This window comes from Drosophila rhopaloa, unplaced genomic scaffold, assembly GCF_018152115.1.
Source record: "Drosophila rhopaloa isolate 14029-0021.01 unplaced genomic scaffold, ASM1815211v1 contig_155, whole genome shotgun sequence".
In the NCBI taxonomy this organism is placed as follows: domain Eukaryota; kingdom Metazoa; phylum Arthropoda; class Insecta; order Diptera; family Drosophilidae; genus Drosophila; species Drosophila rhopaloa.
The window spans coordinates 1,581,506-1,609,257 of NW_025335034.1; the positions used below are offsets into that span (position 1 = coordinate 1,581,506).

At 41.6% G+C, this 27,752-nt stretch overlaps 9 protein-coding genes across 14 annotated transcripts; 3 read left to right on the forward strand and 6 right to left on the reverse strand.

Annotated features, from left to right (window-relative positions):
* The first annotated feature begins 358 nt into the window (after positions 1–358).
* Positions 359–3,422, forward strand: LOC108037058 (E3 UFM1-protein ligase 1 homolog). The gene is made up of 5 exons (XM_017113511.2): positions 359–529; positions 595–1,595; positions 1,814–2,279; positions 2,350–3,008; positions 3,185–3,422. Exons 1-5 carry the CDS (start codon positions 453–455, stop codon positions 3,322–3,324), a joined length of 2,343 nt encoding a protein of 780 aa, XP_016969000.1. The 5' UTR covers positions 359–452; the 3' UTR covers positions 3,325–3,422.
* On the reverse strand, positions 3,419–7,699 carry LOC108037057 (PAX3- and PAX7-binding protein 1). 3 transcript variants are annotated; one of them, XM_017113507.2, is made up of 9 exons: positions 7,373–7,698; positions 7,013–7,314; positions 6,195–6,435; positions 5,952–6,134; positions 5,195–5,848; positions 4,529–5,077; positions 4,275–4,467; positions 3,891–4,214; positions 3,419–3,827 (listed from the first exon to the last, which is right to left on the reverse strand). In XM_017113507.2, exons 1-9 carry the CDS (start codon positions 7,590–7,592, stop codon positions 3,776–3,778), a joined length of 2,718 nt encoding a protein of 905 aa, XP_016968996.2. In that variant the 5' UTR covers positions 7,593–7,698; the 3' UTR covers positions 3,419–3,775. The 3 variants fall into 3 exon arrangements, with proteins under 3 accessions (XP_016968996.2, XP_016968998.2, XP_016968999.1); XM_017113509.2 differs by lacking the exon at positions 7,373–7,698 and having other exon boundaries at positions 7,008–7,026; XM_017113510.2 differs by lacking the exons at positions 3,419–3,827; positions 3,891–4,214; positions 4,275–4,467; ... (1 more) ...; positions 5,195–5,848; positions 5,952–6,134 and having other exon boundaries at positions 6,362–6,435; positions 7,008–7,314; positions 7,373–7,699.
* Positions 7,700–8,278: 579 nt separating this feature from the next.
* On the forward strand, positions 8,279–11,118 carry LOC108037060 (arrestin domain-containing protein 17). The gene is made up of 4 exons (XM_017113513.2): positions 8,279–8,502; positions 9,106–9,261; positions 9,313–10,158; positions 10,363–11,118. Exons 1-4 carry the CDS (start codon positions 8,388–8,390, stop codon positions 10,515–10,517), a joined length of 1,272 nt encoding a protein of 423 aa, XP_016969002.1. The 5' UTR covers positions 8,279–8,387; the 3' UTR covers positions 10,518–11,118.
* Positions 10,726–13,213, reverse strand: LOC108037061 (axoneme-associated protein mst101(2)). Its single transcript, XM_017113514.2, has 2 exons — positions 12,874–13,213; positions 10,726–12,705 (listed from the first exon to the last, which is right to left on the reverse strand). The coding sequence occupies exons 1-2, from the start codon at positions 13,061–13,063 to the stop codon at positions 11,219–11,221; spliced, it is 1,677 nt and encodes a 558-aa protein (XP_016969003.2). The 5' UTR covers positions 13,064–13,213; the 3' UTR covers positions 10,726–11,218.
* Positions 13,214–13,863: 650 nt separating this feature from the next.
* Positions 13,864–15,007, reverse strand: LOC123037222 (sperm-specific protein Don juan). The gene is made up of 2 exons (XM_044457010.1): positions 14,828–15,007; positions 13,864–14,765 (listed from the first exon to the last, which is right to left on the reverse strand). The coding sequence occupies exons 1-2, from the start codon at positions 14,922–14,924 to the stop codon at positions 14,002–14,004; spliced, it is 861 nt and encodes a 286-aa protein (XP_044312945.1). The 5' UTR covers positions 14,925–15,007; the 3' UTR covers positions 13,864–14,001.
* Positions 15,008–15,256: 249 nt separating this feature from the next.
* On the reverse strand, positions 15,257–16,563 carry LOC108038455 (sperm-specific protein Don juan-like). Its single transcript, XM_044457009.1, has 2 exons — positions 16,335–16,563; positions 15,257–16,278 (listed from the first exon to the last, which is right to left on the reverse strand). Exons 1-2 carry the CDS (start codon positions 16,456–16,458, stop codon positions 15,374–15,376), a joined length of 1,029 nt encoding a protein of 342 aa, XP_044312944.1. The 5' UTR covers positions 16,459–16,563; the 3' UTR covers positions 15,257–15,373.
* A 1,401-nt stretch (positions 16,564–17,964) lies between these two features.
* Positions 17,965–20,272, reverse strand: LOC108038454 (sorbitol dehydrogenase). The gene is made up of 6 exons (XM_017115238.2): positions 20,154–20,272; positions 20,063–20,096; positions 19,176–19,645; positions 18,427–18,645; positions 18,245–18,366; positions 17,965–18,191 (listed from the first exon to the last, which is right to left on the reverse strand). Exons 1-6 carry the CDS (start codon positions 20,205–20,207, stop codon positions 18,008–18,010), a joined length of 1,083 nt encoding a protein of 360 aa, XP_016970727.2. The 5' UTR covers positions 20,208–20,272; the 3' UTR covers positions 17,965–18,007.
* A 724-nt stretch (positions 20,273–20,996) lies between these two features.
* LOC108038456 (protein piccolo) lies at positions 20,997–25,819 on the reverse strand. Of its 4 annotated transcripts, XM_044456945.1 has the most exons (4): positions 25,753–25,819; positions 24,935–25,404; positions 22,081–24,878; positions 21,432–21,639 (listed from the first exon to the last, which is right to left on the reverse strand). In XM_044456945.1, exons 1-4 carry the CDS (start codon positions 25,806–25,808, stop codon positions 21,559–21,561), a joined length of 3,405 nt encoding a protein of 1,134 aa, XP_044312880.1. In that variant the 5' UTR covers positions 25,809–25,819; the 3' UTR covers positions 21,432–21,558. The 4 variants fall into 4 exon arrangements, with proteins under 4 accessions (XP_016970731.2, XP_016970730.2, XP_044312880.1 ...); XM_017115242.2 differs by lacking the exons at positions 21,432–21,639; positions 25,753–25,819 and adding an exon at positions 20,997–21,274 and having other exon boundaries at positions 24,935–25,633; XM_017115241.2 differs by lacking the exons at positions 21,432–21,639; positions 25,753–25,819 and adding an exon at positions 20,997–21,290 and having other exon boundaries at positions 24,935–25,632.
* Positions 25,820–26,167: 348 nt separating this feature from the next.
* LOC123037209 lies at positions 26,168–27,418 on the forward strand. Its single transcript, XM_044456946.1, has 2 exons — positions 26,168–27,226; positions 27,304–27,418. The coding sequence occupies exons 1-2, from the start codon at positions 26,168–26,170 to the stop codon at positions 27,310–27,312; spliced, it is 1,068 nt and encodes a 355-aa protein (XP_044312881.1). The 3' UTR covers positions 27,313–27,418.
* Positions 27,419–27,752: the final 334 nt, after the last annotated feature.

Below are 27,752 nucleotides of genomic sequence, written 5' to 3' on the forward strand. Positions count from 1 at the left end.
TTATGTTAGCTGTCTAAGTCTACCTACGGTTCTGACGATCACAGGAAACATTCATAAATAAATAATAATAAATAAATAGATTGCATAAGAAATACTTATCATATACTGTTGGTTCTAGGCTTCTAATAATTTATGGTCTGTCGGATGGAGAGCACTTGCAAATCTCCCTCGATTCACGATCAACCAATAGTATATTTTACTTTATTGTTTTTGCTAAAATAAAATATATAACCCATCTTCTCATTTTTACAGTTCCATTATGGTATAGTTGGTGCAGTTGGTATAGTTTTCAACCGACACCAAGGCTTAAGGCGTTACCTTCATTGTTGAAAGTAATTTAAGAACCCGTGGTCTGGTCACACTTGACTTTTGTTGACGTCTCAAGTTTTTTCACGTCACCTGGAAGAGATTCGCTTTTTTTTCATATCTTATCATTTTGATTGATAACAAAGATGGGTAGTGATTGGGATGAGATCAAGCGCTTGGCCGCCGACTTTCAAAAGGCGCAGCTGACGTCTACTCTGCAGAAGTGAGTTTCGCCGACAAACTTTATCCACTTAACCACTTTCATTTCTAACATCATCGTTTTTTAAGGCTCTCGGAGCGGAACTGCGTGGAGATCGTAACACTGCTGCTGGAGAAGCAGATGCTGGAGGTGGTGTTCACCAACGATGGCAAAGAATACATCACACCGGATCACCTGGAGCGTGAAATCCTAGATGAGTTGTACGTGAACGGGGGACGAGCCAATTTGGTGGAGGTCAGCAAAACCCTGAACGTGGATTTGTCACGTATTGTGGGCCTAGCCGAGCGGATAGCTGCGGAAAATCCGAGCATACACCTGGTACTGGGGCAGCTCATCGACGAGGACTATATCAGCCATATTGCTCAGGAGATTAACGAGAAGCTAGCGCTGCGTGGAGAGATCTCCATATCGGAATTGGCTTCCCAGTTTGACCTGCCGTCGGACTTTTTGCAGCACGACGTTGTGGAGAAGCACTTGGGCAGAATTATCAAGGGTCGCCAGGATGCAACCAATCCACGTGTGTTCTTCACGCAGGCCTACATCCAACGGTGCAAGGCGAAGATTCGTGGAGCACTGTCGGCCATTACCAGGCCCACAAATGTGGCTGTGATCCTGCAGCAGATCGGAGTTCAGGAGAAGATCTTTCACTCGCTGCTGGACGAGATCGCGCCAGCCGGCCAGGTTACCTCCAAACTGGCCAATTCCCAATACGTGCCGCACATCTATGCAAAGACGCAGGCGGACTGGGTGAACTCGTTCTACAAGCAAAACAGCTTTCTTGAGTACGATGCCATCCAAAAGCTGGGTATTTCGGATGCCAAGTCCTACATCCGCAAACAATTCCCCAACGAAGAGTTCCTTTTTCTAAAGCGGGTGGCTCTCGGCGCTCGACTTGTGGAGCTCACAGTGGTCACGGCGTTGAACGAGTGTAGTGCCACCAAGCAGTACCTGGATCTGTCTACCATTCTGCCTTCCAATCTCTCGGAGGAGGACATCGAGGAAGTTTTCGGCGCAATCATGGCGCAAAAGCACAGCAATCCCAGCAACTTTGTGTACCTGGACAGCATCGGTATGTAGTTTAATCGAACTCGAGTAATAAATTTATTTTAATCTAGAACGGAGAGGACCATGAAGGTGGTTAGACAATTATAACAATTTCATAATTTGCATTTCTTAAGTGATATAAAAACCTTATTATTAAAAAAATAGTTTATTCTTTTTAACTAAATATTTAGAATTAAAGCCATGGTGTTTGATAAGTTTATTAAATAAATAATATATTTGTAGTATTCTCGCAACCATATCTTGCCCAGCTGGTTCAGCCCTGCCAAGCTCTCGCCGAGTCCCAGGCCAAGGTGGCCATTGATAGCGGCATCTACCAACAGTACATCGTGGAGAAAACGCTGGCGCAGAAGGGAAACGTTTCGACCCAAGACCTTGAGGACGATGGCAAGGTGGACAAGCGCGACGAGCGCAGAAAGAAGGCGTCTTCTGGCAAAGCAGGTGGCGGAGCCCAGGGGCGTGAGACCAAAACCAAATCCACAAAGAAGCACCAACGAGGCAAGGCGGCAGCTCAGAACGACAGCGATGATGAGGACGAGGTACAGCAAAGCTCTCGAGGTGGCGGAAACAAGAAGGCAGTGAAGCAATTGGAACTAGTCAAGACTACTGATATTGTCAAATTGATTACTGCCAGTCTGGAGGAAGAGGGATTAGAGCATTTGTCAAAATCGATTGCTGCTCTGTATACGAAGTAAGTAAAGCGTTTTGAACGATATCGAATGATGGGTAATTATAATTTATTATTTACTTTTTCATCAAAGCCAAATTAATCAGGCGGCCTTGGTACGTGCACAAGAGTTGTTTGAGGCTACACCGCAGACAAATCGCCGTCAGACGCACGCGGCCATACAGGATCGCATTAATACGTTGTTGATAGACATACGCCTTTACGAGAAGGGTTTAAAGCTCTTTCCTCAGGACACACAGACCCAGTTGGTTAAATACCTGCTAAAATCTTTGGGCAATGATATTTGCAACGAACTTTCGTTGTACGTTGCCAGCGAGTGCAATCTGACTGTAAAAAATACAAACCTGAACGTGGATCAGCGCAATAAGTTGGCTCAAGAATGCGATGCCCAGTACCGTGCTGCGTTGGTGGAACAAAACAAGGCTCTGAACAAGACTATTGATGAATTTGAACTTGCTACGGAAGCTGTGCTAAAGACCTGCAGCATGATTATCAAGAAGGTAGACAAGAAGAAAGATCGCCTGCTGATCGCGGACCATAAGAAGAAACTACAGGAGCAGCTGCTCGATTGCCAGGAGCCGGCGCTGCTGCTGCATCTGGCCGCTCTGATACTGTTCACAACGATCAGTGGAAGCATTTTGCACGCATCCGGAAAATTTGTCTCCGCCATCCTGCAACACATTCGTGGATCACTAAACGAGTCACAGAACTCTTTACTGCTCCGATTTCATGGTAAGTTTCATTTGTCATTAAAAATGTATTATCACTGCCCTTATTTTAGTCTAACCGAATATCACAGTAAAAATTTCGGCTTAAATTTATATGTATCGAACGATTTCTGTGTCTGGGGTGATTTTGGAGTATAAAACGGAAACTCGTTGTTTAATTAATTTTGTTAATATTTTCAGACCTGGTCCTGCAAGTGTTGCAAGCAACACCGGACAGCAGCGACTCAAAGATCGCCCACGAACAACTTCATGCCATGCAAAAGGAAGTGGTCGAACTGGCGCAGAATTACACACGCGCCTCCGTCTCTAAGGCGGAATGATGATACTGCCCTATTTGCTTAAGCTTCCAGAAGCATTTCATTATATCTTCGTTTACATTGGTCCTGGTCCAAAATAGATTTTGCAGTTGTTAAATTTTCATAGTTTATAAATTGTTTTTATTATTGCTATGCATGAGAGTCGCCTAAATACAATCAGTAAAGATACAAAACGATGAGCCTTAAACAGAGTTCCAAATTTTATCACTTTCGAGGTTTTATGTTCCTAGAAAAACGATTTAAAATTGATTGTGTTGAAAGTGCTATACTCAATTTAGTTTGGTAAGCCTCAAGCTTTGATTTAGAAATGACCACTTGCTAATTATTTACATTGTTTGGAGTCTTATAGTTATAAGATTTTCTAACAAGAAAGATATAAGTTGTGCTTCCATGCGTTCTACAACGAGTATTTGATTGTTAGGATTGATGTGAAGTGAATGATGATCCCTGCACTTTATAAACTATGTAGTCTTTGAAGTATTTGCTTGGCCTTATCGCTCGATTGCCTGAAGTAAGGAAATGGAATTAATAAGTGTTAATATTTGTTAATACTGTGTTAGATTACTTACATGAAGACTGGATTGCTTGCATCACAGCTCTCTAATGTTTGTTTTATATATCCTATGAAAAGCTCCATGTTTTTGAGGGTTTCGCTATTGGGGAGCAGCCAAACCGTGGGCAGGGTATTCACAATGATGTAGGCCTTGTTAATGGCATCGTTTGGCGTGCAGACCCGCATGGCCAACAGAAGGTAGCGGTTTAGCAGCGCTCCAATGGCTAGCTCCCGCAGCAGTTCATCCGCTAGAATACCCTGCCAGCTGAGAAAATTGCGAAATAGCTTCAAACCGCTGCAAAACTGTCGCTGAAAGAAAGAAGTCTTCGCTTCTTGCACTCTGGATAGTAAAAGAAAGAGTTCAACTAGTTGTCAAAATAAAACGAAATTATACACTTACTGCTTTGGAAAGATGGGAATAAAGACGTCGTTTTCGAGGGCTAACCGCATGCGTTCCATGATGGCTTCGAAAAGTTTGTTAAGCTGTTTGTTGCTGCCGCTCAGCGGAAATTCACGGCCCAAACGATTGATGAACCCAACCAATCTAAGGGTCTGCGTGGTGGACAAGGGGTCCCAGCATTCCGTGACCAGAGCTACAAAATAAATAAAATGTTACATCTCATACCCCTTGGTAGAAAATACATTATTACTTACCCGTTACCTTGGGGAGCACAATCTTTTCGATGAGTGCCGGTACCAGATTGACATCCGGGTCGTTCTTTAGCTGCTCTACGGTCTCATCTGGCTGGCAAGCGTACAGCATGCAGGCCTGATACCATCGCATATTCTCTATGTCCGAGTACTCATCCAACAGCGGCGACCACAGGACCAGTTCGTGGCGCACCAGCGGCGCCAAGAGTTTCGGAAGGCACAGGCTAATGAATGCGTCCTGGTACGAGGACATGTCCGTCTTTCGCCAGGCATAAAACTTCATCAGGATCAGCTCGATCTTGCTGAAGTCGTCGGTAACGTCCTCAAAGGCCTCCACCGACTGGGATTCTATCTGCGCCGTAGATGCCACGCTCTGCTCCTGTTGTTGGTCGGCGATTTCATCGTCGCTGGACATGCCATCTAGGTGGGAGGAAAGCAGATCGTTCCGCTCACGTTCGCATCGACGCCGTGTCCTTCGACCCTCTCTTTCCGCGGCACGGCGGACTTGCTCTTCGTATTCTGGTGTTCGACGTACAGCAGCTGAGACGGGCTCTGAAAACAGGGAATTTTGTAAGAATCGGTCATATATATACGTATTTCTTTAGGAAAGCAGAATTGAAAGGAAAGAACTTCCTGGTCGTTTGGCAATAATAATTAATTTTTTCATACTTGCTGCCTCGGCGATTTCCTTGGCTTGATCCCGGACATCCTGCCGCCGCCGATTCACCAGATAGCGTTGGTTTTTTCCGTACTGCAGCAGGGATCGCTTTTCAAGGTCGTTGATGACCGGCGCCTTTTCGGCCAGGCAATCGACAAGGTCGTGCACATAGCATTTTACCTCTTGGTAGAACTTGTACTTTGCCGCTGCTGTGGGTGCGTTCTGCTGGCACTCCAGCTGCTGGAGCTTTATTGCTTTTATTTCGATACTGATCCTGGCCATACTGGCGGTGTGATCCGTCGAGCGTTCTTTGAGCTCGCTAAGACGCGCTTGAATGGCGGCGAAGATCTCCTGCGGAGTGCGCAACGCCGTAGCCTTGGCCTTCTCCTTTTTGGACTTGGCGGATGAGCGAACTGCAGCAGCCAAATTGCTGCGGTCGAGAGCGTTTTTGGCGTAGGCCTGCTCCAGCAGTGTCGACGTGGACTGCGGCGCCGCTAAATCTCCGTCGTCTATGGCGGATCCGCCTCCAGGAGTAGCAGGCTTGATCATGAAACGGGAGAGTACAGTTTCGTGCTGAGAATGAACCAACTGGGCAGCCGTCACTCCCTTGCGGATCTGTTGATTCTCCCACTCGTTCATCTCGCGATCAGAGTCTTCGTCGGTGGCTGCAGTGGAGTGAATGAAAGGTTAGCAATAGTTAACGTAGGTCACCTGTATTCGCTCTGGCTCAGTTACTGGCCACAAATCGGACTGGTCCACCCTACATACAATCATTTTCGACGGCATAGAACTGTTCGCGGCGCTCCTCGCGCTCTTTACGCCCGGTAATGTCGTTCATATCCATGCGCTCCTCGTCATCCGATTGATCGCCTTCGACGTCTTCGCATGGCAGACGGGTGCTTAGCTTTGGCGGCTCCTTGGGCTCCTCAACGGGTATGTAGTCACCAGCACCTAGAATTTGGCACAGAATAAAAGTTAGTAATAGCCGGTACCATAACATAAGGATTATACCCTGTTCTCTGGCTCGCTGGCGGCGCTTTCGAGCAGCGTGTATCATGGCTGCATCTGGAATAGAACCGCTCTCCAACATCTGTTTTAAATGTTCCGGCTTAGAAAAGCGATGGCGGGTTTTGACATGGCCTCCATCTTCGGATTGCTGCTCATCATCGTCGCTCATATCCTCCCGCCCAGCACAGAGGGCAGCTCGACCATTTAGAACTGCTTCGGGGGTCTCTGATTTTTTTACCACTAGCTGGGGGACAAATGGTAAATGCATATTATTGGCGATCTCAACATGATTTGTTCAAAGTAAGGCTGAAGTATTCATGCTGCTAAGGAAGGAAAGACATGCGATTATAGTCAATGGTGGGAAAAGTAAGAACCAGTTTTATAACTAGGTAGGATCTTTTTTTTTTAACTTGGCTGGTATATGCCAACAAAATCTCTATACATGGTAAACATGCGCCCAGCATATTCTGTTTTTACTAAAAAATTACAACATTTATTTTTAAAATAATTATAAAAATATTTAAGATAACACTTTTTAAATTTCCATTTGATTGATTTTTTGGTAAGGACAACTTACTACCTAGATACTTCCCATCACTGATTAATAAAAGAGCAACAACGCAACGAATGTACTACTTTGTATTAAAATGGCTAATTAATGCCAAACAATCAATCTAAACTAAGCTCTTAATAAACATTCATTCAAACTAATTGTGTAATATTTTCTCCTAATCGGTCTACGATATCTTAATGTAATTTCTGATGTTGAAATTTCAATAAACGGTATTATGGTAGAAGAAATTGAATAATAATAACCTTACCACAAAGTCGTCTGTGCGTATTTCGGTTTGGATCATATGATTATCACTTTTTTTACTTTTACTCTGATCGCTGGCACTTTTATATCTGCCAGCACTGGCAGGATTCGAGTTGGAATTGGCAGGACCCGAAGATAGGCCACCGGACGACTCTAAATGCTGTGTACTACCATTTTCGCCACCGGGATGTCCGCTGTTTTCCGCCCGCTCCTCACGTTTCTTCTTGCGCCGCTCCTTGTCCATCATGCGCATCACTTTCTTGCTGTGCGACGATTTTCGCACTTGGAAGACCTCGCCATCGTCCTCTGCAATGGGATTAGGGATTAGACCCCCTTCTGATTCTGGTATCCCGGTATCACTTACCATCATCTGCGAAACTGAGCAGTGCTTTCGGCTTGCCGCTGTCCTCCTGCGGTTTTATGGCCTTCCGGCTCTTCTCTTTGTCCCGCTTGCCGGAAATTACGGGAGGCGGAGGAGCCTCCATTTCGGCGTCCGGATCTAAGGATGTGCCGTCTTCCTCCTCGTCCGCGTTGCTGGAAAACACGCGCCGCTGAATTTTCTTCGGTTTGCGGAAAAGCGACATTTTCCACGATGCTCTTGCTACTTTAGATTTGTTTAATCAATGAAAACTCGGGAGAAAAGCGAATTTTCGCAAAAGTTCTTCTTCTTCGCTCTCGTATTGTAATAGTGACGGAACTTGCAAGGAGTCGTGCATGCGTTTGCGTGAGTCACGAGTGTTGATCAAAAAGCACGATTGCCACTTGTGGTCTATGTTGCCAGGGTGGTTAACAATTTATTTGTTGGTTTAATGGAAAGCCTATTTTAATTTTTTTTTTTATGAAAACAAATAACAAAATTCTAAAATTTTAATTGCAAGATGTTATAATTTAATCAAACGATTGAAGGGATAAATCGTTTAAAATTCATTAGATTTGTTCAGCAATAAAGGGAGCGAACCAAAGCTGACCAGTTCAATAGTCATTCAGCTGTCCCGCGTACCATAATGTTTTCATATTTTTGGGACGAAAACCTTGGTTTTTTTTTTTTTAATATATCTTAAAAAAATCAAAAGCGAGGTTGCGTTATTACTGAATTTTCTGAATGTTTTATTTGTATGGAACAGCTGATCGAAATTCAACGACTCGGTGAATTCAATCCAAAACTTTCCAAATGAATTTGCAGATAAGTTAATTTACAAAGGGCTGCATCATTCAACAAACGGTCATACAAAATTATCGAAAAATATTATTTATTATTTTGTCATCCCTAGATACCTACAACTCCCATCTCTAATCTCAGAATTCGGCGAACGGAGGGCGTTTAAAAACAACGAGATTGCCGTTATTTATTGGTGCCTCAAGCCACAGAATCTCAAAAAATGGGCCTTAAAGGTTGTGAAGTCCAATTGGACAACCCATGGAACACCTACTACGCGGGCCAAACGGTCAACGGACAGGTGAAATTTACATTTGACTCGCCAAAAAAAGTTCGAGGTAAGTAAGAATCACCTTTGTTGGTACTGCAAGTAAATGTTAATTAAAATCCCAGTCGCGTTCTATTACTCATAGAAATGACGACACCTTTGTGAGGTTCGGTGATTAATTGAGTTTTAGATGTATAAGTAGAGCAACACATGCAACTTTATTTTATGATACGCAGCAATGTTCTTTTTGCTTTCATGACTTCTCCATGAAATCTTGTTATAAAAAGCCGGTGTGCAACCCACAATAGGTTGGTCTAATAGTCTTTAAGCGACCTTGTTCACACATAACTAGCGTTTGTTGAACCCGCCAAAGAAATGCACTTTCTCCTTTCCAAAGTTAGGCGATAACAAACTATAAATAGATTCAAGTGTGAGCACAAAGGAAAGTTAATAAATTCTTCTTAAGGGAGGGGTATGTAATCTGTGTGACAAATATTCCACAATAATCAAATTTTGAGGCCATCAAACAAGGGAGCGATGCTGTCTGGTGGCGATGATGTCATCCGTTGGGCTTGCCGTGGCGAGCTTTTCATATTATTTATAGCTAAAATTAAAACGCGACAGTGACGTCGAATATTGTCGTTCGGTAAATACAGCCACTTGTTTCTCGTAGGCATCATCATTCGGTTCTTAGGTGAGGCCAACACCGAGTGGACAGAGGAGAAAAGTGTGACCACCAGCGAGGGAAAGTCGGAGAACGAGGTGACCCACTTAAAGGGTCACGAGGAGTACTTCAAGATCCAGTACTATCTGCTGGGTGGCAAAAACAGTAAGTGGATAGAAAAACGAAAATGTAATCTAAATTTTAAATTTTTGCTAGGCTCTGAGACTGAACTTCCGCCTGGCACACACACTTATCCTTTTACTTGCGCACTGCCGCCGAATCTGCCCTCCTCCTTTGAGGGTGAATTCGGCCATGTGCGCTTCACCATAAAAGTGACGCTTGACCGTCCCTGGAAATTCGATCAGGACATGAAGATGGCCTTTACGGTTATAGCACCCGTTGATCTGAATCTCAATCCACGCGTCAAGGAACCATTTAAACTGGAGCTAGAGAAATCCTTTTGCTGCTTCTGCTGCCGGTCCGGACCGCTGACCGTTATTACGAGCATACCACAAACTGGTTTTGTTTCGGGCCAGGTGCTGCCCATCACCTGCGAGGTGGACAACACCAGCAATGTGAATCTCACAGCAGTGAAGTTTGAACTGCGAAAACTGGTCACCTTTCATACAAATCAGCCGAGGAGCGAGAAGCGAGAGTCCAAGGTGATAATAGGCAACTTAAGTGTTGGCCCCGTCAATGGAGGAGAATCTCGCACCTTTACGCAGCAACTGGAGATACCTGCGCTGCCACCGACCAACCTTCTTAACTGCGGCATTATTGCTTTGGACTATGACCTCCACGTAGATTGCGATGTCAGCGGTCCGCACCGTAATCTTACCGGCAAAGTGCCAATCACCCTGGGCACCATTCCATTGGCGGGGGTAAGGCCGCCCGCCCAGTTTACGGATAACCCATCGGCCGTCCAGTCCGAGGATCCATCGCTAGCACCTACTCAGCCGGTGAGTCCGGCTAGTCCTCCGGGAGGCGATGGCCAGGGCGGTGCCCTGGGCTGGAATGTGGCCGACAGCACTGGTGGCGGTGGTTCGCTGTATCCCAATATTCGTGAGTATAAACTCGTAGTTTGAAATATAAGAAATCGAAAAATTATATCCGCAAACTTTAAAAAACCAAATTTGAGCTATTAATCTCTAAATAACAAAACCAATGTTAAAATGAAAACATTTTGAATTAATATTTGCAATTTTTAGAACAAACTTTTTCTAATAAGTGAAACCATCTGAACAAAATTTTTGTAACATTTTTCAGCGCCACCGCAGTTTGTGGAGACCCAGTACCGGGCGCCGACCATCGCCGGGCGCGACGACTCTGAGCATACACAAATGATCGGCGACGGAGCCTTCGCACCCCGCTATCCGACCTTCCAGTTCAATAATGCCACGGCACCGCCAGCGAACCAGTAATCAAATCTCTGAACCAGACTCACAATGATATTCTGAAGCTCTTGTCTATAGAAGTTCGTGGACAGGAGTTCGATTTAAGATGTAATTGCTCGTTTTTTCTTTCGTAATTTCAATCGGCTTGCATTTATTGAATAAAAGCTTTCCGTCCTTAACGAAGGCACGAACAGCTGCAGTCAAAATAATACAAACGTTTACAAAAAATGTTAAATACGGTTTTGTTTGTTATTTTATTTATAGAATACATATATATTTTTGAAAACAAAAAATTTAAATAACGTTCTATTAGTAGAAGTTAAGCTAGTAAGCCTAAAAAAATCATAGATCCAATCTATTGAAGATATTTCAGTTTGTATACCAGTAAATTTAGTTATTTTACACCATGTTGTTTAAAGTTGCCTAGGTATTAAAAGGCTAAAATATAAAATCTATTGTTTTGACTGCATCTGGATATTTAATCGTATAAATACGCACAATTTACTCGATTCCGATTTAAAAATGCGATCGCTCAGCTCAAAATTATTTTTTTCTCATTTTATAAGCCCGCAACAGTGCCTGAAACTGATGTACGACTATTATCGTAATAAAACAAATAATTAATGAAGAGGTGTAACGAGCGCACAGCCAAAGCATTGCAGCAAAGCTATTTGAATTTCAAGGACCTTAATTTAGTTGGTGAACTGGGAGATCTGAGAATTCAACATCTATTTCTTCTTTTCTTCTTTTTTCTTGCAGTACTCCTCCAGTTCTTTGGCCTTTCTTGTTTTTTTCTCACACTTGCATTGTTCTTTTTGTGTTATTTTTTTGCATTTGGCCTTCAACGCCTTGACCTTTTTCTTCTTTTGTCTAAGCTTTTTTTCGGCTAGCTTCTTGCATATCTGGAAAAGTGTGTTGGGATCGGCCTTGGATGGTGGAGGCGGTGGTTTTGCGGCCGTGGGTGGTGTTGGGGGTGGGTCTGCAGCCTTGGGGTTTGTAGGTGATGGTGGCGGAGGTGGGGGAGGAGGTAATCCAGCGACCTCCTTTTTGATCTCCTTGACTTCCTTTTTGATTTCGTCTTTGATCACATCCTCTTCACATTCTTCGCCTGCATCTTCAAATTTGTATTTGGCGCATACGTCAATTTTTTTCGGCTTTTGCTTTTTATTAAGTTTTTTGCACAACGCTTTTTTGGCTCTATAATCGCTATCTCCCTTTTTTCGTGCCTCCGCAGCTTCTTGGGCGGCTTTAAGCCTGGCCGCCTCCTCTCTTGCGGCCTTTTCGCACTCGGCCTTCTCCTTGTCGGCCTTCTCCTTTAAAGCTTGTTTTCGGCACTTTTCAATCGCAACCATTTTCTTGCACTTCTCTTTCATTCTCTTAGCCTTGGCCTTTTCGGCCAACGCCTTGAGTTTTTTCTGATTGGCCTTCGCCTTTTTCCTTTGCTCCTTGGCCAATTCGACGCACTGCCTCTTTAGTTCGCACAGATTTTCTTCGGGACCTTTGTTGGCCTCCTCTTCAGCCCTTCTTCTCGCCTCCTCTTCGGCCCGCTTTCTTTCTTCTTCGGCTTGCTGCCTGGCCAATTTGGCCAATCTAGCGCACTCTTCTTTATATTTCTGCTCGCGACACGCTTTTTTGATGGCCTCTATTTTAGCCAACTTTTCACAGTTCAATTGATCGGCTAATTTCTGGATTTGTTTGTTCAGCTTTTCGATCTCCTCCTCCTCGTTTGGGCATTTTTCTTTCTCGCAACATTCATTTTCTTCCTCTTCCACTTCACTTTCTCCCCTTTCTTTTCTGATGCACTCCATGCATTGCTCCATTTCGGCCATTTTCTGACATTTTTTCGCCTGAGCCATTTTTTGACAATTTTGCGCCGCGGCACTTTCTCTGCACTTTTCCAGCATTTTCTCCGCCTTGAACTTCTTGCACTGCTTTTTTAGCTCCTTCATGTCGTCCTCGCCATCATCCCCCTTCTTTCCACCACCCTTGCCGCACTTCTTCCGTTTTTTTTTAGCGACACTCTTGCCTTCTCCACATCCTTGATCGCACTCGTCGTTGGCGCTGGCTGTTTCCGGAAGAATTTTCAGCTTTAAGGCCGTCTCAAGATCTGAAAACTGTTGTCTTAGGATCCTTCGCTCCAGCTGCAGCTCAAGATCCCCCAGGAACGCACATGGCATAGACTGACCGGGTCGTAGGCAAGGAATACCACTTGTACCTGAACACAGAAGAAACGGCACTTTAAATAAAAAGAAATAAAAGTAGCTTAAAGGTTGTTCGGCAAACCAGGCCGAACTCAATATATTTTTAATTAAAAATCCTAAATTTTCGGTTTTTGTTGCTGTTACGGTTATACAATTTAATTAGTCTAGTTTGCAAAACCTACCTTGCTGGGAAATCAAATGGCTTTGCAGCTTTCGCAAATCCCTTAAATAGTCCTGCTCAGATTTGTGAGCAGTCAGAAGGTCCTCGTTGATTTTTGGCACGTGATGCATACGGATACACCTGCAACAATTGCAGGCACGGAAACAAGCATCCGGGTAATGGCTTAAAGAAAGCGAGGCTCGTTTTAACATCTTATATTTAAATTTAGTTCGAAAAGTTCACAGATAATTTTATATCCAAAAGAGTTAGGAAAATGCAAAAGCTAAGAAAATTGTGACCCGATCTGCGCCATGATATTCCTTTAACTGGAAAATAAATCGGCCTGTATTTGACGTTATAATCAAAGTTAGCCTATAGGATTTGAAATCGGAAAAGGCTGGCTTAAAATATTTCTTTCTAGCACATTTTAAGACCACATTTTCTATATGTTTTACTCCAGTAGGTGCCTACACCACTGATATACATAAATTATTATTAAACTTTTTTTTATTGAGTACACTGAGCGTTCTCTCAAATAATTTTTGTGAACATCTTAAAACTAAGATTAACATAGGGTTTTAACCAAAATTAACTATCATTGCAATTTAAAAAATATGTTATTTGGACTTTCAAAAAGTATTATGATCGTAAAAACGTAACGGATTTGCAGGAGTAGTGCAACATTTGTCAGCCAAGTAAGGAACTATATCATGATGTTTATTCTGGTACAAATTATGTATATAAGGTCTGAGGTCGAATCGCTTTCTCTATACCATTACCGACTAAAGTGTAAGCATGGTAAGAGAAAACTTATATAAATTAGTTAGGATTGAGGACATAGTATTTAGGTCTCAACAAAAAATCCAATGTTTTCTTAATACTTTATTTACAAAAAGTGGTGATGCGGAATCGAGGCGCATATACAAAAGCAAATACCAGCTAAATAAAAATTTAGCCTTTTTTTTCATTATTTAAAATACACTTTAAAGCGTTAATTAATAAGGAATTGACATTTTTCGAGCTGACAGTCCAAATCGCTATTTATTTAACAACTATAATATTTCATAGTTAATAGCCTAACCACATAATGTAATAATTATTTAAAGACATCAAATTTTTTTTTTTTGGATCCGCGGCTTCAATCGGTCATTTACTTTTTCTTGCATTTGTCTTTCTTGGCTTTTTTCCTGCATTTCTCTTTTTCAGCCATCTTCATGCATTTTTCTTTCTCGGCCAAGTTCTTGCAACTTTTCATAATTTTCTTCATCTTTTCCTTCTGGGCCAGTTTCTTGCATTCTGCCTTTTGAGCCAACTCCTTGCACTTCTTTTTCATATCAACCTTCTTTATTTTGCATGGATCTTCTTTCTTGCAAGGATCTTTTTTCTTGCAAGGGTCTTTTTTCTTGCGTTTTTTTGCGCAAGGATCAGGGCAAGGTTCTGGACAAGGTTCTGGGCATGGTTCTGGTTCTGGGCAAGGTTTTTTTTTCTTACATTTATCTTTTTTCTTCATTTCCTTGCACTTTTTTTTGAGTCTATCTTTTTCACATTTTTCTCTTGCTGCCAACTCCCTGCATTTCTTCTTTATTTCTTCCTTTTTCAACTTCTCCTTTCTGGCCATTTCTTTGCAGGACGCTTTTAAATCGCCATCGTCTCCACTCATTGTGACATCTTTGGCCAGCTTCTGGCTTTCTCTTTTAACCTCTTCAAGAACCCCATGCTTTTTTTTTTCTTCCTTTAACCACCGACTCCATCCGATCCTTTGGGCATGCTGCTGCTCCAGATCGTCCAGGAATTGTCGTTGCATCGGATTGGCGACTGCAGAACATTTCTGCTCCTGCATATGGATTACTCCGATCGAGCCATCGTCAAGTTTTATAGATCTCTGATAAGGAAACCCATCGGGCCTGCAGATGTCTACAACAGCGTTGATATATTAATATTTAAATTTTAACTAGTATCATACGATAAAGACCCACCTTTCTTTTGTAAGTTTGCAAGTACCTTGAGGTGCTGGTTCCGTTTAAAGATGGGCTGTATGTACCGACTTAAAATTAAGGCAGATCTTTGATACATTTTAAGTTAAATTTTAAAATTTTGAGGCCGGATGTACAAAGAATTTTGAAAAAAATTTTAAGCCCGGATGTCACGAAGAATTTTGAAACAAAAAAATTGTTGTTTAGTCTATGAAAGCAAGACCTACACTGATCTTTAGCCGTAACATCTGAAGTTATAGCAATTTGACTGACATTAATATCGAGGGTATGCTGCGGGAATAATATGACAATTTTAATGATGGCTACCAACCGTCACTCAGATGAGTACTTTAATTTAAAATACCACTGCCTTCGTACTTGCAGAGCAAGTTGGTTTTTTTACGTAACAGGCCTCCCATGTAAAGAAACAAATGTTTTTTTAATGTTCTTTTAATTTAAAACCTACTGTATTTAAGATTAAGAGCCGCATAGTACCATATCATAATTTAAAAAACACTGATGAGCCCGCGTTAAACTTCTGTCGGTCATTTACTTTTTCTTGCACTTATCTTTCTTCGCCATTTTCTTGCATTTTTCCTTTTCAAGCATTTTTTTGCACTTTTTCTGCATTTTCTTCATCTTTTCCTTTTTGGCCAATTTTTTGCATTTTTCCATTTTGGCCATTTTCTTGCATTTTTTTTTCATATCACCCTTTTTTTTGCAGGGATCTTTCTTTTTGCAGGGATCTTTCTTTTTGCAGGGATCTTTCTTCTTGCAAGGATCCTTTTTGGGGCAAGGATCCTTTTTGGGGCAAGGATCCTTTTTCGGGCAAGGATCCTTTTTCGGACAAGGATCTTTTTTCTTGCATGGATCTTTCTTCTTGCATGGATCTTTCTTCTTGCATGGATCTTTTTTCTTGCATGGATCTTTCTTCTTGCATGGATCTTTCTTCTTGCAGGGATCTTTCTTCTTGCAGGGATCTTTCTTCTTGCAGGTATCTTTCTTCTTGCAGGGATCTTTCTTCTTGCAGGGATCCTTCTTCTTGCAGGGATCCTTCTTCTTGCACTTATTCATTTCCTTGCATTTTTTTTTGAGCTTAGCTTTTTCACATTCTTCCTCTTCTGCTAACTCTTTGCACTTTTTTTTTAATTCTTTCTTATCGCACTTCTCTTGTTGGGCCAGTTTTTTGCATGCCTTTTTAATGTCGCCATCTTTACCAGACATGGTGATCTCCTTGACCAGCTTCACACATTCCCTTTTTATCCTTTTAAGATCTTCATGCTGCTCTTCCTTTGACCTTTGGTCCTGCTCCTGCTCCAGATCGTGCAGGAATCGGCGTTGCAACGGATCGACAAGTATAGAGTATTTCTGGTCCTGGACATGAACCACTCCGATCGAGCCGTCGTCAAGTCTTCTAGGCCTCTGATATGGAAAGCCATCGGTCTTGGAGGTGTCTACACCACGGATGTAATATTAACATTGTAACGAAGGTCATAAGATCAGTACCCACCTTCCTTTTTTATATTTGGTAGAACCTTGAGATGATGGGACCTTAAAAGAGCGGGCTGTGAGCAGCGACTGCTAAAGCAGTCCTTTGTGATCCGACTTAGAACTAACGCGGATCTCTTAAACATTATTAAAACAAATTTGTTAAATTTTGATTCAAAAACGTAACGAAAAATTTGGAAAAAAAACTTAAACAAACTGTTGTTTAGTGTTTGAAAGAAATGCCTAAACTGAACTATTGATGAAACATTTCTCAAAGGAAAATGTGAATTTGACTGACATTAATATCTAAGACAACTTGGAAAATATTAAATGAACAAGAAAACCCATTTTTGAATCAAAGGTGAGGGAGGAAGTTTATTGACAAGTTTATTGCATCTTTATTTTTTCCCAAGAGAGGGGCCCAAACCCTTTAATCCCTCCATGTATTCACTAGCTTGGAACGTTATCAAAGTGTCAATATCAATCAGTGAAGTTTTTAAGAAATTTAACTTTTGAGTTGATTTTTAAACGCGATAATAAATTTTATAAAAATAATAACCAAATATCATTGATCAGCTAATTATAATTATTTAAATTTTATACTATATTATTGAGAAATTATACTGAAAATGGTTGTGACTGCAAACGTATGTTTACTTAGGCATTCTGAGTTTGTTTACTTTCTAGTTTTATGTAAATGGGTTTGTCAACTCTTGTTTTACTTTTATATTAAAGGAAACGAATGCTCCACATTAATTTGAAACGTAGTTTTATTTTGTATGCTTACAAACATAAATTCTGACCTGTAAGCAGTGTACACTTTTAAATAACATACATTCTTAAAATATTTCTTCAGAAAGATATCAGATCGACCCCTCCATGTCGGCACATGCTCCATCTTATTTAAAATTTCACCCTAGTATCCAGTTAGGTTCAGATCGACTTCTTCGTGTGCATGACATCTCGATTTGTAATTTGTGTTTGTCACCGTATCTGTCACCCTTTGGTTAGAGCTTTCATTCTTGACCTACAAACAACCTAGGTCCCCTCCTAGAGTTTTATTTATATTTCTGAATGTTTTTAATTGCCTAGGCGCTAGACGTTTACTATCAAAGTTGAGCCGACGCTGATTTGCAACACCTTATCATGCCCCGGGGTGGTATAAAATTTTAATTGAATCTGAATAATTCCCCTTCGTTTATTTCGATGCCGGCCAAAATATAGCTAATCTATATACTACAGTTAGCGGGGCGTCAATCACCTCGATATGACATTCAAAAAGGTTTCTGATAATAGTGAGTTGTGTATTTCCGTTCTGTTTGCCCCCAAAAATTTAGCAGACGAAATGGGTTCTCTGTACTCAAGCAGTCTCCCTATGGACAAAAACAACACAAATGCTCTATTTCACAAGTTCCAATTTAAAAATTTGTATAATATTTTATTAAAATGTTTTACGCTTCTATAGGATATATGAGAATATGGTATTTTCGTTTTTCGTTTGATTCATCTGGTTGTATTAATGTACAACCTTGCTGAAAAAAAGGGGCCGGCTTATACTTTACCGGAACCTCACAAAAATGTGGTGGGTGTCGTAAAGTTAGATTTTGTGCATGGCTAAGACTAGTGTCTACTGATTGATTGATGCGCAATAGTTTACTGTGTTTAAAGGCTATATTTATCGGTTTTTACATATGATCAAAATTTTCGAGGATTGTTGGCGTCCCTGGGCTGCACGTGGATCATCACCTTGATGGCGCCACCAAGTCCCTTTCGCGAGGTTTCGAACGCCTTTGCCGTATCCTTGATGTCAAAGTGGTGGGTCACCAGTCGCTTGACATTCACCTTTCCGGAGGCCACGAATGCCAGGGCAGCGGCATAGCTGCAAGGAGACATGGGTAAGCAGAGGATCTCTTTGGGGATTGTCACACTTACTCGTTGCAGTAGCGGAAGACACCACGGATATCAACTTCGCGGGCAAGGGCATTGATCAGAGGCAACTTGACTTCTGCAGCTCCCATGCCCACCACCACCACTATTCCGCCAGAACGAGTGGCCTGAAAAGGAAATGTGAAGTTTAGTTTTTCAATTTAACCCGATCCTGTAAGATGACCTACAAAGATGGCCAAGCGGGCACTGCTCTCCGCACCACAGCAATCGATCGACCTGTCCGGCGGACCGCCCATCGTCTTCCGGACGAGCTCCGCCGTCTCCTCGGCGGTCTGTTCCCGCTTCAGCAGGAGCGTGTGGGTGGCCCCCAGCTCCTTGGCCACATCCAGGCGTTGCTGTAGCAAATCCGTGATCAGGATCTCGGAGGCACCCATGGCTTGCGCAGCCTGCAAAGTATAAGACAACACTTTTAGTCACTTGAAAATACTTTTATGGTATTCTGCTTATATTGCAACTTTGACTACGTTTTTACTTTTGTATAAAACTGGTGACTAACCAGTTTAAATAACTCGTAACTCTTTTAATTTACTTATGCATCGGTAGCATATTTTCAATGAAAATATCCCTTGTATTTTAAGAAATGATAATATGCAACTTTAAAATTTGACTTACTTGGATATAAAAATATACAGAGTTAAACAAAGAAAATGTTTAGTTTATAAAAAAATAATTTGTTCTTGATTTTAGAAATCAAAAAAACAAAAGTAATTGCTTTAAAAAATATTTCTTATGTAAAAAATATTGAAAACAACAAAATAAATCTTAAAACAATATTTCTTGTGTTGTATTAACTTTTAAATGTTCTTTAAAAAAAAACGAACACAAAACTCTTGTCTCAAAATTTACTTTGAATGCAAGAAAATGGTTTAAATTTTATAGTTATTTTTAAATACTTCAGTTTTTCTGGTTAACCTACCATAAGAGTGACCAGGCCAATGGGTCCCGCCCCCAAGATGAGCACTTTGGAGCCCAGGGTGACCTCCGCCCGCTTGCAGGCATGTACACCCACGGACAGGGGCTCCAGGAGCGCCCCCTCCTCCATGGTGACGTGGTCGGGCAGCTTGAAGCAGAAGTCCGCCGGGTGCTTGTAGTATCGGGTGAGGTTGCCGTCGTAGGGGGGCGTGGCGCAGAAGACCATTCCGGGGCAAAGGTTGTACTTGCCCTCCTTGCAGTGATCGCAGTAGCGGCAGGGCACTCCAGGTTCGATGGCCACTCGGTCGCCAACCTTCAGCGTGGTCACCTTCTTGCCCAGCTTTGTCACCACTCCGGCGGATTCGTGGCCTATAATCATGGGCTTGGTGAGGATAAAGTCACCAATTCGTCCATGGGCAAGGTAGTGAACATCAGATCCACAAATGCCGACACTGTCCATGGCCAGAAGAACCTCTAAGCAGGTAAAAATATAATGAAATCTATTATGGGTTGTTTGTTACTGGGTTGTTTATTACTACAACTGAAAGAATATCCTGTTATTTAGTTTATTTGCCTCACAGCTCTTAAACTGTCAGAATATGTATAGTGCATTTCCCAGCGTCAGCTGCCTTTTCCCCTTATCATTAACCGATTAAGTCATGTAAATTTAACCTTCAAATGGCTAGATTGAGTCGATAAGAAGTATGAAAAAAAATACAAAAAAAGGGGTTTAGCTAAATAATCGTAAAATTATTTTTAAATGTCAATATTGTGGCTTAGTTTTACATTTTACTTTAATTTATTTGAGATTCTCTTATCACTGAATTGTTAAAAAATTAACTCTGTACAGTATTTTTATTTTCGCACTAATTTAATTCACGTAATGCTTACCATCATCGGCAATCTCTGGTATGGGACGTTGTTCCTATTCAAAAGACGTTCTGTATAATCGAGTAAGATATATTATCCTTTTCGGACTTACCAATCGCATGTCCTCAATGCCATGCAGTACTGCTGTTAGATTATCCTTTGCCATTTTTAAGCTATAATAGTAAATTCTATCAGCAATAACCACTCACTCGAAAAGCCGATTCGCAACTGATTCAAATATCAGAAACCGTACACTAGTAGACCTCCAAATTCGCGGTAATCAGTCAATTGCGGAATTGTGGGTGTGACGTAGGAGACGCAGAGCGATAAGGAATTAATCGACACCACACCCACCAATGTTTTGTGGTCAAACGCTATCACCCTTTTTAACACAGCTGTTCGGCTTTGTTTACATTTTTATTGCAGTGTAGTAATAGGGTATTTTAGATTTTTGTAAAAATGTGAAAGATGTGATAGATTTTTTAAACATATTCTTTAGTATATTAGGATTAACGTTAGATTTCAGAGATAATAAGTAAATCAATATGGCAAATTTTAAGTTTATAAATAAAATAATTTGATAGATATATTTAATGCTGGAACCCCAATCGAGCTACCGGTTTGTTGTTAAAGGTGAGGTAAGCCAACTCAATTGGAATGCATCCATTGATAGGCTATATCCTAATCATCAATTTTAATGTCGGGAAATTGAAATATTGTGCGGTATTCGCATTTTTCACAAACTGATGTCAAAAATTTAACATTGCTTTAAAAAACTTTCTTCATTTTTACTTATAATAAATATCGCCGTTCAAAGACAGCATGTCGTATACGTAATATTTTCAATAAACTCTATTTGAAACCATAAAATATTTATAAATTGGGTAAATATATCACCATCATATCATCAATATTTGTCTACCCCAGCGATGAAACGTTGACATCGTTACCAAGATTGAATTGTTCCATGAATAAATTTATTACGTTAAAATAACATAAGTTAAATCGTAATATATAATATAAGTTGATCCCTTTTGATTTGTCCAGATCCAGACAATAAGCTATATTATTTTTTTTCCAGAAAGCTATCAGATCGACCCCTTCATGTGGGCAAATAATTCAAAGAAACTCTAAATTTCAGTCTAATATCCAGTTAGATTCAGATCGACATCTTCGTGTGCATGACAGCTCGATTTGCAGATTATTTCACTTTGCTTGAGTTGTTCGCCGCATCTGGAATTATAGAAAACTGTCCCCCCTTCAATTAGAGCTTTCATTCTTGACCTACAAACAACCTAGGTAGCCTCTTACAGATTTATTTATATATATATTTCTGAATGTTTTCATTGCCTAGGCGCTAGACTTTTATTATCAAAGTTGAGCCCACGCTGATTTGCAACACCTTATCAAGCCCCGGGGTGGTATAAAATTTTAATTGACTCAGAATAATTCCCTCGTTTCTTATGATGTCGTGCAAAATATAGCTAATCTATATACTACAGTTAGCGGGTCGCCAATCACCTCGATATGACATTCAAAAAGGTCTCTGATAATAGTACTCCCTGATTGCCCCAAATTTGGCAAATGAAATGGGTTCTCTGTGAAAAAAAAAACGTAAAGTAAGATTATTTCGGTAAGCCGAAGTTCATATACCCTTGCAATTATAAGAAAAATATTCTGTGCTAATGTACTGTTCTAATTTATTAATTTGTATTGGACACAAAAAAATAATTTTTGTAATTTGTAATTGGCAAAATTCAACCTGGAGATTTTTTAAGATTTTTATTTGTTTGATTTTTAATAAACTGTTGATTTTTACACTTTCTAAACCAAGGAAATAATATGTAAATGGGTAATATTTCCGCCATCGATATATCATTGAAAACATACTTGGCCTAAGTACCACCGGTATTGTAAAACACAGTTGATTATAAATGCAAAGATAACTACATCTAATAGGCAATTAAGTAACATAAGGGTACCTTGGTAGTGGGCTGGCTCTGGAAGTGCCGAATTCAGTTTAGTGACCCCATACTTACCCAGAGCTGGTGGAAAAACTTCGATAGGCTGTTGGAGAAGTGTCCCCGCTCGCAGTCATCGTCGTCCTTTTTCCTCGTGAGCTCCTCTAGCCGTTTCATCTTCTTGGCGCACTCCTCGGATCCGCCAAGGATCTTGATCTTCCTGGTCTGCTGCTTCTCGCGGAGAAGGTCACGCGGCGTCTTTTTGGGCGAGGAGCACTCGGGAGAGCCTCCCTTTATCTCGGTGTCATCATTCTTATTCTTGGCGAATAGCTCAAATGTGGGCGTTTCTATAAGAGATTGTTGCGGACCAACAATTACAGGAGTTTCCCCTTGAAAGACTGCATTCAAATTGTTGGTAGATCCCCGCCGAACGAGTGTCCTATCCCAACTCCTGGAGTGGGATTCACCAGGAGAACTTCTTAGGGAGATTGCAGCCATGGAGCTGGTGCTCAGGTGACGTCGACCCGTGTATGAGGACATCTGGCGCTTGCCCTCGTTGCCCTTGCCTCTGCCCAAGATCTTGTCGAAGATGTGTTGGAGGAGGCTCTTCTCGGCTGGTGCCTTTGTCGTTCCTGGCATCTCCGTCGTCGCTGGCATCTCCCCCGTAACCTTGTCCAGCAACTTCAAGGACAGCTCCCCTTCTTTCAGCTGGGGTTTGTCCTTTCTCGATAGATTTTCATCAACCGCAGCTTTTTTATCAACATTGGTCCTAGTTTCATCCGTTGCCGTGGGTGCCTTGACTTGGGCCTCCTCCTTTTTATGCTTGACCTCTGGAGCCTCTAAGCCGGGATTGGAGTCCTCGTTTTCTTCAATCTCTGTCTTGCCTTTTTCCAGCGGGGGTACGGCGGAAACCTCATCAGAAATTGGATCGTAGAGATCGCCAGGTGTTAGCTCCGATGTCGTATTGTTTTTGCTTTTGGCCTTTGACTTTATTTTATTTAATCTTCGTGCGTTTTGAGTGGCGTCTGTGCTAGTGCCACTTTCCCCGGCAGACTTTACAAAGGACGAAATCTTCTGGGCTAAGTCAAAACTTGCTTGATCGGCATTCATTTCACCCTCCTTTTCGCTCTTCTCAGACCCGTCTCTGCTCTCCTCTCGGATGGTTGAATCCATGTTACTAAGCTTTGCAAAAATATTGTCGTTGGGTTTGTCTTCAGTATTCGGCATTTTTGTTTCCTTCTCTTCTCGGATGGCTGAGTCTAAGTCGCCAAGTTTTTTGAAGTGATTGTCAGTTTTGTTTTCCGAGTCTGTTTCATCAAGGTGTGCCCTTTCAATACGTGTAGCTGTAGAGAACTCTGGCAAAGTCCACGAAGGACTCGGATCAGTAAATCTATCTAGCGTCTCGAACAATTCTCTGACTCTGCCTTCTTCAATACTGGTCTGATCACCATCGCTGTCGTCCTTAAACATTGCCACTATTTCATCTGTGGACTGGTTTTTAGTTTTCTCGTGGGCAATGGAAACGATCTTGTTGGGCTCTGTCACAAACATGGCACTTGATTTAATGGGGTTAGATTCCGCATTGCTAGTTGCAGGAGGCTGACTAAGAATAAATTCTATGGGCTTAGTTGTTTCACCCGATGCTTTAAAGTCTGTATCCTTGTTCGACTTAAGCTGGGAGGAAGGTATAGGTTTGAATGTTTTCTTGAACTCGGTTGGAGCTTCATGCTTGGCCACGATTTTCAGTGGCAGTGTCGTTTGAGTGCTGGTCTTAGTGGTCTTTGTTGTAGTAAAATCCTGACCAGAGGGGGATAAGACAGTATCCGAAGATGTTGTGTCCTTAGGCACGCATTTAATATTTTCCTTCACCAAAGATTCTTTGATATAGGCTGGCTTGTCTTTATTACCCTCGCAGAGCGCCGAGTTTCCTTCTGAGCTTTTATTCACGAGGGCAGAGTCAGCCTTTTTCTCCGCCAACTTAAAGTTTTCCACCCACTTCTGGATCACCTCCATATCAACCGCATTTTCCTTGACCGTTTCGAACCTTTTTTCGTGAGCCTTATCTAGAATCCGACTAAATTCTGCACTGCTGTGAATGAGTGTCTCGGAACTGCCTTCGATCCCCGGTCCCTTGCACTCCCCAGGCACATTAAAACTGGAATTCTGGCCTTCTTTAGGAGTTTGGGATTCACTAGTTTTAAGCTCAGGACTTTGTTCTATTTTGTCCGCCGAGGTGATGGATTGTGCCAGGGCTTGAGAACTTGCCTTCTTTGATTGGGGTTCGGGTAATGAACTCACACTTGAATGAAATGGCTTAGAATCCTCTCTTTGTTTGGAATCCAAGCCCTTTTTGCTATACACATTTTTAACTTGGAGCTTAGAGCTATCTTCGATTTTGGTAGAAGTTTGAGACTTTGCACTCAAGCCGTGTTGTGTTGTGCCAATTTTTTTGCATTCATCTTCAGTTGAGGGCTGGGATTTTGTCGAAGTGGTGATTTGAGATATGGTCTTATCTTTTTGTTCAGCTGGGGTCAATTTTTGATGCTTTAAACCAGATGGAATCACAAAAGATGTTTGAAAGGGCATATCTATTGACTTTGTTGAACCGCTTTCAGTTTCTGATCCATTTGAAGTCGAGTCCATCGATTTAATCTCAGCAGTAATCGGAGACATAGTTTGATGGTTAGGCTGATCAATGAAATCAGATATGGATGCTTCCAGGGCCTTTAGCTCGGACTCAATTGTGAATAAGTTATCTATTTTAGGATTATCTTTTGATTCCGTGGAAGATAAATTTATAGATTGAATGGGGGGTGAGGAGTTATTCATAAATTCCACTGCAGTCGAAGCTTGTGAGTCAAGTTTTGGCATAAAATCTGTAGGCAAGAGGTTTAAGGCTTAATCTATAAATACTCATCGCAGCTTTGCTCACCTTTAGTTTCCGTAATATTAACAGGATCACCAGGCTCAACACCTTTGCCTCCGCAGGTTTCATTTTTGTCCGAGTTGCAGATGATAGTGTGCGGATTTGGTGGCTTCACTTCTTTGGGCGAGGGATTGGATCGATTTGGCTGAACCTCAATTGGCAGCTCGGGCCTGACCTCGTAGGGCGACTCTGGTCGGCGTTCTCCAGGAACCTCCGAAGGATTGGGCGGCGCTGCTGTAATCTCCAATCCACTCTCGGCCGGTCCTTTACTTTGGTCCAAGCTCTGGGGCACCGGTGTGGGCTTCTTACCGCCGGAATTCTCGGACTCCGAGGTGTGCCGGCAGCGTCGCTGGTGTAGTGGTTCCAAGGCTGGATTCAGACCGAGGGGGCGGAAGCAGATGCGGAGTAGTCCGAGATAGTGAGTGGTTCGGCGACAGGCCGCCATACCGCCCAAAACGATGCCGGCCATCTGGTTGCTGAAAGAAGGGGTCGACTGATACTTTACTGGGAACTCAACAAATTTTTGTTTTCGAAAATACTGGTGGTGTCGAAACGTTAGATTTTGTGCATGGCTAGGACTAGAGCCTACTGATTGAATGATGCACAGTAGTTTACTGAGTTTAAAGACTATATCTATCGGTTTTTGCATGTGATCAATGAGGATTGTTGGCGTCCCTGGGCTACACGTTGTGCCGCCCAGTCCTTTTTGCGAGGTTTCGAACGCCTTTGCTGTATCTTTGATGCCAAAATGGTGGCCGCTTGCCATTCACTCGTTCTATTTAAAAAAATTAAGTTGATACAACTTTGAAATTTAGCTTACTAACAAAATTTGATAGCAATTAAATAAAGTGTAAGCAGTGTATGATGATGTGATTAACATGTCTATAGCTATTTCTAAGTTATATTAATTAAGTACCAACATCCACATTTATGTACCAATCCCGCTGTTCCGATTTGATATAGAATTAAGTAAAACTAATATTGAAAAAGGCTAAGGATAACGTGAATATCAGAGAACGGTCACTTTACGATAAAAGAGAGGAACAGAGAGACATTGTAAAAAGCACGCTAACATAAAATTAAAATAAAGTGAAATAAAAAGAATTAAAACTACGATAACAACTTCAGAAGTGGGATAGACACCATTTAAACATCCGCCTACATAAACATTGTTGGCTATCCGAAGACGCACAAGTTTTTTTCCTATAATTGCGTTTTGGCGAGTGACGCCAAATTGGAATGGACAAGGCGAACATTGTAGAGTGGCTTCAAGCCAATGAAATCAGGTTTCCAGGAAGTGCAACTTTAAGACAACTGCGCAAGCTTGCATTGGATGCCGGTTGCCAGGATGCGGCTAATATCCCAGAAAGCCTATTGGAGGAAGAAGATGCCAAAATTGAGGTTGTAAGCCAGCGGAGCGCTAGCGAAGACATCGACGAATTAGAAGAAGAAGAAGCACTACTTGACGCCGCCATAAGGGTAGCTAAGAAGAAGAAGATACTGGCCGAATTAATGCGAAACGACAGCAAGACTACAGATGACATTCGTATGGTGAAACAGCTCATGATTCCGTTTTCTGCCACTGAAAATGAGGAAGCCTTTAAGTGGATTTTGGATTTTGAGAGAATCTGCAGAGATGTTAACGAGTGTAAAAATTTCCAATTACGCTGCGTACGAATGCTGATGAAACCGGGAACAGATGCCGACTTGTTCTTGCGTGTTGACCAATCGAATACTTATGACGCATTTAAAGAGAACTTTATAAAAACATTTGGTCGTGGTGCTGCTGACATCGTATTGCTGTTAAAGGAGACCATTTTCAACCCGCTGAAAAACACTGTTATGGGATACATACTTCTTATGGAGGAAATTGCTATGCGTGCTAGCATCGAAGAAAAATTGACAGTTCAGCTTATAATTGATCGTTTTCGCGATCGTTCAGCCAATATCGCCCTATTGTACACAGCAACAACAATCGAAAAATTGAAGGAGTTGGCACGGAAGTATGAAAATCTAACAAAGAAGTCCCAACATTTTTCCCTCCGCTCAGAAAACACTAGAAAAGATCGGAACACAATCCGTTGCTACAATTGTTCCGCTTATGGGCATTACGATTCGTCGTGCACTGCGCCGAAGCGCGAGAAGAATTCCTGCTTCCGCTGTGGATCGCTCCAGCACATGCTAAAGGATTGCCAACAGAAGCCAGCAAGTAACCCAAAAATGGTGGGAGCAGCCAACAACCAGCCGATACGGGATGACGAAGAGGAGCCAAATATGTTTATTCCGATTATTAACCAGGTAGGAGTATATTTTTACACTGATTGTCAAATGAAGCCTAATGTAACCTTCCTTTCTGCCATGTTCGATACGGGTAGCGCCATTAATTTAATTCAACACGCTGCCATTCCTTATAAAAACATTAGCGATGTATTGTTTCCGACTGACTATTGTGGAGTTAATGGATTTAAGATTAAAACTTTCGGAAAAATATTTGTTAAGCTCGTTTTTCAAAACATAGAAGAAGAAATCTCATTTTTTGTTGTACCCAACAACTATGTTGCAACTAATGTTCTTTTAGGGCGTAAGTTTTTGGAAAAATTTGGAATAAAATTGATTTCTAAGTATAAAGTAAAAGAAATTATTGAATTGAATAGATTAGTGAATAGTGAACCATTGAATATTTTAGAGAATAGTGAACCATTGAATATTTTAGAGAATAGTGAACCATTGAATATTTTAGAGAACCATTGAATATTTTAGAGAATAGTGAACCATTGAATAGATTAGTGAACAGTGAAACATATCGAGACAGTGATCAATTGAT

Excerpts from the sequence above, each read along its gene's own strand:
- LOC108037058 (XM_017113511.2), top strand. The coding sequence starts at position 453 with ATGGGTAGTGATTGGGATGAGATCAAGCGCTTGGCCGCCGACTTTCAA. Across the intron at positions 1,596-1,813 it reads TGTGTACCTGGACAGCATCG|TATTCTCGCAACCATATCTT; the intron begins GTATGTAGTTTA and ends ATATATTTGTAG. Across the intron at positions 3,009-3,184 it reads TTTACTGCTCCGATTTCATG|ACCTGGTCCTGCAAGTGTTG; the intron begins GTAAGTTTCATT and ends TAATATTTTCAG.
- LOC108037057 (XM_017113507.2), bottom strand. The coding sequence starts at position 7,592 with ATGTCGCTTTTCCGCAAACCGAAGAAAATTCAGCGGCGCGTGTTTTCC. Across the intron at positions 6,436-7,012 it reads TACGCACAGACGACTTTGTG|CTAGTGGTAAAAAAATCAGA; the intron begins GTAAGGTTATTA and ends TTTGTCCCCCAG. Across the intron at positions 5,849-5,951 it reads CTATGCCGTCGAAAATGATT|CCACCGACGAAGACTCTGAT; the intron begins GTATGTAGGGTG and ends ACTCCACTGCAG.
- LOC108037060 (XM_017113513.2), top strand. The coding sequence starts at position 8,388 with ATGGGCCTTAAAGGTTGTGAAGTCCAATTGGACAACCCATGGAACACC. Across the intron at positions 8,503-9,105 it reads CTCGCCAAAAAAAGTTCGAG|GCATCATCATTCGGTTCTTA; the intron begins GTAAGTAAGAAT and ends TGTTTCTCGTAG. Across the intron at positions 9,262-9,312 it reads TCTGCTGGGTGGCAAAAACA|GCTCTGAGACTGAACTTCCG; the intron begins GTAAGTGGATAG and ends AATTTTTGCTAG.
- LOC108037061 (XM_017113514.2), bottom strand. The coding sequence starts at position 13,063 with ATGTTAAAACGAGCCTCGCTTTCTTTAAGCCATTACCCGGATGCTTGT. Across the intron at positions 12,706-12,873 it reads CCATTTGATTTCCCAGCAAG|GTACAAGTGGTATTCCTTGC; the intron begins GTAGGTTTTGCA and ends TTCTGTGTTCAG.
- LOC123037222 (XM_044457010.1), bottom strand. The coding sequence starts at position 14,924 with ATGTATCAAAGATCTGCCTTAATTTTAAGTCGGTACATACAGCCCATC. Across the intron at positions 14,766-14,827 it reads TGCAAACTTACAAAAGAAAG|ACATCTGCAGGCCCGATGGG; the intron begins GTGGGTCTTTAT and ends ACGCTGTTGTAG.
- LOC108038455 (XM_044457009.1), bottom strand. The coding sequence starts at position 16,458 with ATGTTTAAGAGATCCGCGTTAGTTCTAAGTCGGATCACAAAGGACTGC. Across the intron at positions 16,279-16,334 it reads ACCAAATATAAAAAAGGAAG|ACACCTCCAAGACCGATGGC; the intron begins GTGGGTACTGAT and ends TCCGTGGTGTAG.
- LOC108038454 (XM_017115238.2), bottom strand. The coding sequence starts at position 20,207 with ATGGCAAAGGATAATCTAACAGCAGTACTGCATGGCATTGAGGACATG. Across the intron at positions 20,097-20,153 it reads GCATTGAGGACATGCGATTG|GAACAACGTCCCATACCAGA; the intron begins GTAAGTCCGAAA and ends TCTTTTGAATAG. Across the intron at positions 18,646-19,175 it reads TTGGCCTGGTCACTCTTATG|GCTGCGCAAGCCATGGGTGC; the intron begins GTAGGTTAACCA and ends TATACTTTGCAG.
- LOC108038456 (XM_017115243.2), bottom strand. The coding sequence starts at position 25,577 with ATGCAAAAACCGATAGATATAGTCTTTAAACTCAGTAAACTACTGTGC. Across the intron at positions 24,879-24,934 it reads TAATATTACGGAAACTAAAG|ATTTTATGCCAAAACTTGAC; the intron begins GTGAGCAAAGCT and ends TCTTGCCTACAG. Across the intron at positions 21,640-22,080 it reads AGTTTTTCCACCAGCTCTGG|AGAACCCATTTCATTTGCCA; the intron begins GTAAGTATGGGG and ends TTTTTTTCACAG.
- LOC123037209 (XM_044456946.1), top strand. The coding sequence starts at position 26,168 with ATGGACAAGGCGAACATTGTAGAGTGGCTTCAAGCCAATGAAATCAGG.